The sequence below is a fragment of the Rutidosis leptorrhynchoides genome, chromosome 1 (assembly GCF_046630445.1).
Source record: "Rutidosis leptorrhynchoides isolate AG116_Rl617_1_P2 chromosome 1, CSIRO_AGI_Rlap_v1, whole genome shotgun sequence".
Classification (NCBI taxonomy): Eukaryota; Viridiplantae; Streptophyta; class Magnoliopsida; order Asterales; family Asteraceae; genus Rutidosis; species Rutidosis leptorrhynchoides.
Genome location: NC_092333.1, coordinates 688,692,084 through 688,701,819, shown reverse-complemented (window position 1 = coordinate 688,701,819; position 9,736 = coordinate 688,692,084). Strand labels below are relative to the sequence as shown.

At 34.8% G+C, this 9,736-nt stretch overlaps 1 protein-coding gene across 1 annotated transcript; it reads left to right on the top strand.

Annotated features, from left to right (window-relative positions):
* The first annotated feature begins 374 nt into the window (after positions 1-374).
* Positions 375-1,882, top strand: LOC139852507 (protein CUP-SHAPED COTYLEDON 2-like). The gene is made up of 3 exons (XM_071841811.1): positions 375-561; positions 803-1,086; positions 1,328-1,882. The coding sequence occupies exons 1-3, from the start codon at positions 375-377 to the stop codon at positions 1,880-1,882; spliced, it is 1,026 nt and encodes a 341-aa protein (XP_071697912.1).
* The last annotated feature ends 7,854 nt before the right edge of the window (positions 1,883-9,736 follow it).

Sequence of the window (9,736 nt, the reverse complement as noted above, 5' to 3'; positions counted from 1 at the left end):
TTATTTCTCATACGCACGCATACTAAACCCATATGGATATGATAACAGCCACGGCAGACTATACAGAAACCGAAAGCTATGTATGCCATTAATTTAATTAAATTAATTAAAAAAGAAAACAAATTGAATTTACATTTTCAGTTCAGTGATACACAAAGCTACTAGTACTACACTATATAAACATATATTTTTATATTTTATTGATTTTTTGAAACTACGAATCCCAATAAACGCCACCTCAACTTAACCCCTCTATATATATACATTTTCCCTTCAGGTAAAAATAAAAACACCAAATTAAAAGTGAAACAAGATTGGCTAGATATTATTTTGGGGGAGGTTGAAAATTTGTAGTGGTGAACTGAAATTAATTAATGGAGTATTTTAGTCAACATTTTGATAACACTGATCAAGCTTGTTTGCCACCGGGGTTTAGGTTTCATCCTACTGATGAAGAGCTCATCACGTGTTACCTTTTAAGGAAAGTCCTCGACGGTAGTTTCACCGGCCGTGCATTCGCCGACGTTGATCTTAACAAATGTGAACCCTGGGAGCTTCCACGTATGTTTTATTTAACCCAAAAAAAAAAAAAATATTTCAGTTTTTTCATTCTTTCATTTTTTTTTTATTTTATTAAACTTTTTTTTATTAAACAATACAGTAACGTTTAGTAAGTGAATTATTTAGTTGACTAATATAATCTTGTGCTTGTGTTGGATGTAGACAACTAATTAAATAGTTTTTTTTATGTATTTATGTGGAGTGTGGTATATTAACATTTTAGGGTTTTGGTTATGGACAGAAAGGGCAAAAATGGGAGAAAAAGAATGGTACTTTTTCAGTCTCCGGGACCGGAAATATCCAACTGGGCTGAGGACCAACCGTGCAACGGAAGCCGGATACTGGAAAGCCACCGGAAAAGACCGTGAGATTTACAGTTCAAAAACATCAGCACTTGTTGGGATGAAGAAAACCCTAGTTTTCTACCGTGGAAGAGCACCAAAAGGAGAAAAAAGTAACTGGGTTATGCATGAATATCGCCTTGAAGGCAAATTTGCCTATCATTTTCTCTCAAAAAGCTCAAAGGTACTAAAAAATTATTGTTTTATGCATTGTTTTTAGTTAAAAAAAATTAATTTAATGCGGAAGTTTTTAACGGTAAAGCTTGCCTGTGTTAAAAAGTTATCTTTGTAGCCTGTACTACTCACTGAGCAACAAGATCATTAAAGTTACAAACTTTATGTGTTTTTACATCTGAAATTAATACAAGAATTAACCCATTATATATTCTTTTGTCTTTTGGTAATTTTTTATTTTATTTTTTTAGGATGAATGGGTGATCTCTAGGGTTTTCAAGAAAATTGCTGCCGGTCCGGTGATCGGCGATAAAAAATATTTGTCCGGAAGTGTAAACTACGGAAAAGAAGGCAGCTGCTCACCCGCAGTCTCCGGTTCACTTCCGCCGTTACTAGACTCATCACTCTACGCTTCCGCCACGTCAGCATACACCGCCGGCGAACAAGAAACAAATTTTACTTACGACAGCCACGCCGTTAGCTCAAAGGAGCACGTGCCCTGTTTCTCCACGTCATCAACAACCACCACCAATTTCGGTGGCCATTGTCCAACACTCTTTGACTTCCCACCACCGCAGCCTCTGACGTCAGCATTTCCCAGCTTAAGAACATTACAAGAAAATCTTCAGTTACCGTTTTATTACTCCGCCGTGGCACCACCGCCTCCTGCCATGCATGTGGGCGGAGGTGACATAAGTAACAACTACGTGGGTTTTTCCGGCGAGAACTGGGTGTCACCGTCAAGTAATGACAATGACAACAAACCGGGTCCCACGGAACTTGACTGTATCTGGAGCTTTTCATGATATGATTATTCAGACTGCGGCGGCTGGCTTTAAAAGTTTCTTCAAGCTAGGTTGATCAATTTCTGCTGTCTTGAATTTAATTTTATATGCATTTAAGTATTGTGTAGGAGGATAATGTTATTCTTATGATGTGGTTATGTCCGTTGGTACGTTGTCGTTTTTTTTTTGATTTTTCTCTATATTAGAGTTTGTGCGTACGTGTGCAACATTATTGTGGTTTGTGTACTATGCTACTTATCTAGTGATTTAGCTTATCATTGTCTACTATTTATGATCTTGTAGTTCAATTATGTATTTTGGAACAATGTTAGCATACTATTTATTTCTGATCACCAGTTAGTCTTTAATAGTTTTATGTTAAAGTTAATAGATGATGAAAATGAAATAGAGTACTTACTCTTGATATATAATAATAATAATAATAATAATAATAATAATAATAATAATAATCGGAATTCTAATTGAAGGCGGATAATTGGAATTCGAAATTAAAGGCGTAGTTTTAAAAAGGGCTAGGAAGATTCATGCCCCTTTAACCAAAGGGCATTTCGCCTAACAGTATCGTGGTGGCCCTCCAATCAAAAGGTCGAAGGTTCAAATCTCACTTGAAACATATTCGTGATTGTAAATATTCATGTTAGGTGTCTCTTTGACTTAAAAAAAAAAAGAGTCAATCCCCTTTAATAAAGTAAGTAGTGAAATTTGCAACCATCTAAATTTGAAAAATAGATATTTGAGATTTTATAAATCAATTAAATTAGAGACTATATCTAAAATAACGAATGCTCACAAAATTAATTACATTATCAACAAATCGTTCAAATGCGTAGACATTCATAATATAATGGAAAGGATACCACGGTTACAGTATATATGTTTATCTATAATTGTACGGTTTGCCTATAAATAAAAACTCTAAGGTCCCACTAACACTAACATTTTCAAGTTATATCATACATACTTAGTCGAATCTTAATATTTCGACCCCTTCCTCATTCTTACAGTTTTCAAGCATGTTCCTCGAAGACTACACCCTACAAACTTATGGCCGTCGATCTGGCCGGTATGCTTGAGCGACGGTGAACGGAACATTTAGCCACCTTCCCGGAATCCTCAATATTCCTGCTAGGGTTATCGACGGTATTCCACTGATGAGTTAGAATCTGTAGTCCTTAAATCCTCATTATTACACTCAAATGTACGTAAAACTATGCTCATAAACCTATGTGTAGTTCATAAGCATTATAGATATTGTCTAGCTATTTTGAATAGGATTATAATGATACCGCAACCCGCATGCGCACCCCATATGTATGCGGGCACCCGCTAGGGTGCGTATGCGTGTGCCCATGTGCGTTATGCGGTATGCGAATTCGTATCCAATGCCTTTGTTCCCGGTACAGCAATTACTTGGCTATCAAGTAAATATCTTTTCCATAATTACATCCGTGATTCGGGGGAGTTTGTTATGGAAAGGATTGCCTTTATCTCGGATGGTTTTAGAATTAGGGTTTGCCTATATATACAAACCCTAACTATCATTCTAGACATCATCACCTTACGTAACAACATCATCTAGCATCTTCTCAAGGTTAACAGGTTAGTTCCTTGATTAACTAGCACCTACGACCTTATTTGGGGCCTTCTAATCGACGATCGTCATTAAAAGGTGGACTTAATCACTTGGCCACCCCGCCGACATCATCATGTCGACCGGGGTTATTCACGGTAGCCGGACCGGAGGTAGTGACCCGAACTTTTCCATGTTTATATATATATATTAAATGAAATTGTTATTTACATGATTAAGTGTTTTCAACATGTTAAGCAATCAAAATTGTTAAGACCTGATTAATTGAATTAGGTTTCATATAGACAATTGACCACCCAAGTTGACCGGCGATTCACGAACGTTAAAACTTGTAAAAACTATATGATGACATATATATGGATATATATATAGTTAACATGATATTATGATAAGTAAACATATCATTAAGTATATTAGCAATGAACTATATATGTAAAAACAAGACTACTAACTTAATGATTTTGAAACGAGACATATATGTAACGATTATCGTTGTAACGACATTTAATGTATATATATCATATTAAGATATATTAATACATCATGATATCATGATAATGTAATAATTTAACATCACATTTGATTTAATAAACAATGGGTTAACAACATTTAACAAGATCGTTAAGCTAAAGGTTTCAAAACAACACTTACATGTAACGACTAACGATGACTTAACGACTCAGTTAAAATGTATATACATGTAGTGTTTTAATATGTATTCATACACTTTTGAAAGACTTCAAGACACTTATCAAAATACTTCTACTTAACAAAAATACTTACAATTACATCCTCGTTCAGTTTCATCAACAATTCTACTCGTATGCACCCGTTTTCGTACTCGTACAATACACAGCTTTTAGATGCATGTACTATTGGTATATACACTCCAATGATCAGCTCTTAGCAGCCCATGTGAGTCACCTAACACATGTGGGAACCATCATTTGACAACTAGCATGAAATATCTCATAAAATTACAAAAATATGAGTAATCATTCATGACTTATTTACATGAAAACAAAATTACATATCCTATATATCTAATCCATACACCAACGACCAAAAACACCTACAAACACTTTCATTCTTCAATTTTCTTCATCTAATTGATCTCTCTCAAGTTCTATCTTCAAGTTCTAAGTGTTCTTCATAAATTCTACAAGTTCTAGTTTCATAAAATCAAGAATACTTCCAAGTTTGCTAGCTTACTTCCAATCTTGTAGAGTGATCATCCAACCTCAAGAAATCTTTCTTATTTACAGTAAGATATCTTTCTAATACAAGGTAATACTCATATTCAAACTTTGATTCAATTTGTATAACTATAACAATCTTATTTTGAGTGGAAATCTTACTTGAACTTGTTTTCGTGTCATGATTCTGCTTCAAGAACTTTCAAGCCATCCAAGGATCCTTTGAAGCTAGATCCATTTTTCTCATTTCCAGTAGATTTATTCAGAAAACTTGAGGTAGTAATGATGTTCATAACATCATTCGATTCATACATATAAAGCTATCTTATTCGAAGGTTTAAACTTGTAATCACTAGAACATAGTTTAGTTAATTCTAAACTTGTTCGCAAACAAAAGTTAATCCTTCTAACTTGACTTTTAAAATCAACTAAACACATGTTCTATATCTATATGATATGCTAACTTAATGATTTAAAATCTGGAAACACGAAGAACACTGTAAAACCGGACATACGCCGTCGTAGTAACACCGCGGGCTGTTTTGGGTTAGTTAATTAAAAACTATGATAAACTTTTATTTAAAAGTTGTTCTTCTGGGAAAATGAATTTTCTTATGAACATGAAACTATATCCAAAAATCATGATTAAACTCAAAGTGGAAGTATGTTTTCTAAAACGGTCATCTAGACGTCGTTCTTTCGACTGAAATGACTACCTTTATAAAAATGACTTGTAACTTATATTTCCGACAATAAACCTATAATTTTTCTGTTTAGATTCATAAAATAGAGTTCAATATGAAACCATAGCAATTTGATTCACTCAAAACGGATTTAAAATGAAGAAGTTATGGGTAAAACAAGATTGGATAATTTTTCTTGTTGTAGCAACGTGAAAATTGGTAACAAATCTATATTAATCATATCCTAGCTAACTTATATTGTATTATACATGTATTCTAATATATTATGTAATCTTGGAATACCATAGACACGTATGCAAATGTTTTGACATATCATATCGACCCATGTGTATATATTATTTGGAACAACCATAGACACTCTATATGCAGTAATGTGGGAGTTAGCTATACAGGGTTGAGGTTGATTCTAAAAATATATATACTTTGAGTTGTGATCTAGCCTGAGACGTGTATACACTGGGTCGTGGATTGATTCAAGATAATATATATCAATTTTTTTCTGTACATCTAACGTTGGACAACTAGTTGTAGGTTACTAACGAGGACAGCTGACTTAATAAACTTAAAACATCAAAATGTATTAAAAGTGTTGTAAATATATTTTGAATATACTTTGATATATATGTACATATTTGTTATAGGTTCGTGAATAGACCAGTGGCCAAGTCTTACTTCCCGACGAAGTAAAAATCTGTGAAAGTGAGTTATAGTCCCACTTTTAAAATCTAATATTTTTGGGATGAGAATACATGCAGGTTTGATAAACGATTTACAAAATAGACACAAGTACGTGAAACTACATTCTATGGTTGAATTATCGAAATCGAATATGCCCCTTTTTATTAAGTCTGATAATCTAAGAATTAGGGAACAGACACCCTAATTGACGCGAATCCTAAAGATAGATCTATTGGGCCTAACAAACCCCATCCAAAGTACCGGATGCTTTAGTACTTCGAAATTTATATCATATCCGAAGGGTGTCCCGGAATGATGGGGATATTCTTATATATGCATCTTGTTAATGTCGGTTACCAGGTGTTCACCATATGAATGATTTTTATCTCTATGTATGGGATGTGTATTGAAATATGAAATCTTGTGGTCTATTGTTACGATTTGATATATATATATATATATATATATAGGTTAAACCTATAACTCACCAACATTTTTGTTGACGTTTAAAGCATGTTTATTCTCAGGTGAATACTAAGAGCTTCCGCTGTTGCATACTAAAATAAGGACAAGATTTGGAGTCCATGTTTGTATGATATTGTGTAAAAACTGCATTTAAGAAACATATGTCGATGTAATATTTTTCTATTGTAAACCATTATGTAATGGTCGTGTGTAAACAGTATATTATCTTGGGGCTATTATGGCTGAGGACGACCCTCTTTGCTCGTAAGCTTGGTTGGTTCCCTTTAGTTGTGTGGCTTCGGGGATGTCTACCGTAAAGGTGCATGAGTGGTGTTTGATTTGTTAAGGGTGGTTGTCTCTTTGCTTTTGCAACAACTTCCACCTGGCATGCCTTTTGAGTTTTTTTTGGCTCAATTTATTGAGGCAACAACAAGCGTCGATATAGTGGCGTCTTGACTGCCGCTTTGAGCCTAAATTGAGTTTCAGGCAGCATTTAAAACCCATGGAAATTTGATTAAACCATTTCCATGGAGTCTCTTTTTCTTTTCATTTTATTTATTTAAACTTTTTTTTTTAGCCGGAGGTCCCCACGGAAGCAATCTCTCTGCCCTGGAGTAGAGAGGGGGATGACTTTCTCTTCCTATGGGCCTCGACTCGTGGTTAAAGAAACGACTTCTCTCTTACTCTACGGTAGAGGAAGGATTGTCTACATCTCGCCTCCCCCATACCTCGCATGTGCGGGATTGGGTATTGTTGTTGTTGTTGTTGTTGTTGTTGTATTATTTGATAATCTACGTAATGCTTTTGAAACCTTTATTGATAAAATAAAGGTTATGGTTGTTTTAAAAATGAATGCAGTCTTTGAAAAACGTCTCATATAGAGGTCAAAACCTCGCAACGAAATCAATTAATATGGAACGTTTATAATCAATATGAACGGGACATTTCAGTTAGTATCCGAGCGTTGGTCTTAGAGAACCAGAATTTTGCATTAGTGTGTCTTATCGAGTTTGTTAGGATGCATTAGTGAGTCTGGACTTCGACCATGTTTACTTGAAAAATGATTGCTTAACAAATTTTGTTGAAAACTATATATTTTTAACATGTGAATATTATGTGATATATTAATCTCTTAATTTGTTTGATATTATGTGATAGATGTCTACCTCTAGAACAATTTCCATTGACTCACCTAATAATAATGAAGAGTCAAATGTAAATTGGAATGATTCGTGGACTGATTCACAAGTTCCCGAAGAGGAACCGGAAGAAGAGTCGGAACCGGAAGAAGAATCGGAACCGGAAGAAGAATCGAAAACGGAAGAAGAAATAGAACCAGTGGGGGAAATAATAAAAAGGTTAAGTAGAAGAAAATCCTCAACCAACCGACCAAAGTTAATTATGGTCAATGGTGTTTCCGCCAAGGAAGCAAAGTATTGGGAGGATTACCAATTCTCCGATGAATCGGATCCCGACAAGGATTCCGATGATGTTATAGAAATTACCCCAACACAATTTAATAAGACAAAAGAGAACAATAAGGGAAAGGGCATAAAAATTGAGAAATTTGATTCCAAACTCGATGAACTTTATATGTATCGTCAACACCCGTATTTCTTAAGTTGTGACAATAACCCGAGAACCTCTAAACCACCAGGTTTTTCTAAACCAATGTGGAAAACGACGGCTCGTATTAGGGGAACATCATATATCCCTAGAAACTTGGCAAAACGAACCAAAACCGAAGAAGAAGAAAAGAGCGAGTCGGAATAAGATAGTTGTATTCGTGTGGTGTAATATATGTAATATAGTGTGCTTATGCTTTATGATATATGTAAAAATTGCTTGTATTAATAAGTATTTTTTTTTATGAATCTAACTCTTGTCTATTTTACAGTTTAAAAACACAAAATGGATAAACAACCCAATATTTTAAGAGACCTACCTGGAGACATGATTGATGAAATCTTGTCTAGAGTCGGTCAGAATTCCTCGACACAACTATTTAAGGCGAGATCAGTTTGTAAGACATTCGAAGAACGTTCCATTAATGCCTTGGTTTATAAAAGGCTCTCGTTCGAAAGATGGGGGATATCACATTGGGAAATCCATAAGTTACGATGTGTTTACTTTGACGCATATATTGCGGGGAACCCAGATGCTATTTTACGCAACGGGTTAAGAAATTATTTTGACTCAATATATCCGAATATAGGACTTCATGATTTAGAAAAAGCGGCTAACATGCAACATAAAGAAGCATGTTATGCTTACGGGTTAGTAATGTTCGCTTCTCACCAAAGTGAGAACAAGAACATCGGGCTACAAGTATTAAACAAAACATTCCCACAAGTGACGGAGTCGGTAATTGGGGTAAGAAATGAGGTTTTTAGATTGTTACGGGACTGTTGGACATTACGTAACCCTCGTCCCTTTGACGACGTTACAACACGATGTCTTATCAACGGCCATAACGGTTATGTTCCACAAGACCAAGGATGGGAAGTAGTCCTAGTAAAACCAGAATGCATGACTTGTTTCTGGACGTATGAATTACGTGTCTTTATTGCCTTTACTGAACGACTTGTGTTCTAGCTAGAATTATCTTCACAACTATCTTGTATCAAAGTTATTGTGTGCTATATTTCATGCTATATGTAAAATAAGCGGTATTGTAAGTTTGTAAAATATTGTGTAAAAGTTTGAACGCGAAATATTATTATAATCAGTTTTTCATATAGAATTGTAGTAGTTGAATTGTATATTAGCTACTAAGTATGAACTTAACGGGTAGGTACTACCCGAATTTAAACTTATAAAACGCTAATATGAAGAAAAAGCTTTTATAAATGAGTTCATATTATGCTACGAGATACTATTGACTACTCTTAATATTCTGTATGATTAACTTGTTTCATTTGACTATTTGAAGGAAATGGCACCGACTACTCGACAAACCATGAATATGAGCGAAGAGGAATTTCGTACCTTTCTTGCTGCAAACATAGCCGCAGTACAGGCTGCGCTACATACCAACAATAACTCCGAATTTAGCAATGCAGCTAACGGCGTAAGAAATCGTGTAGGATACACCTACAAAGAATTCACTGCCTGCAAACCTTTAGAATTTGATGGAACCGAAGGACCGATCGGATTGAAACGGTGGACCGAGAAGGTCGAATCGGTGTTTGACATAAGTAAGTTTACTGAAAAAGACAAA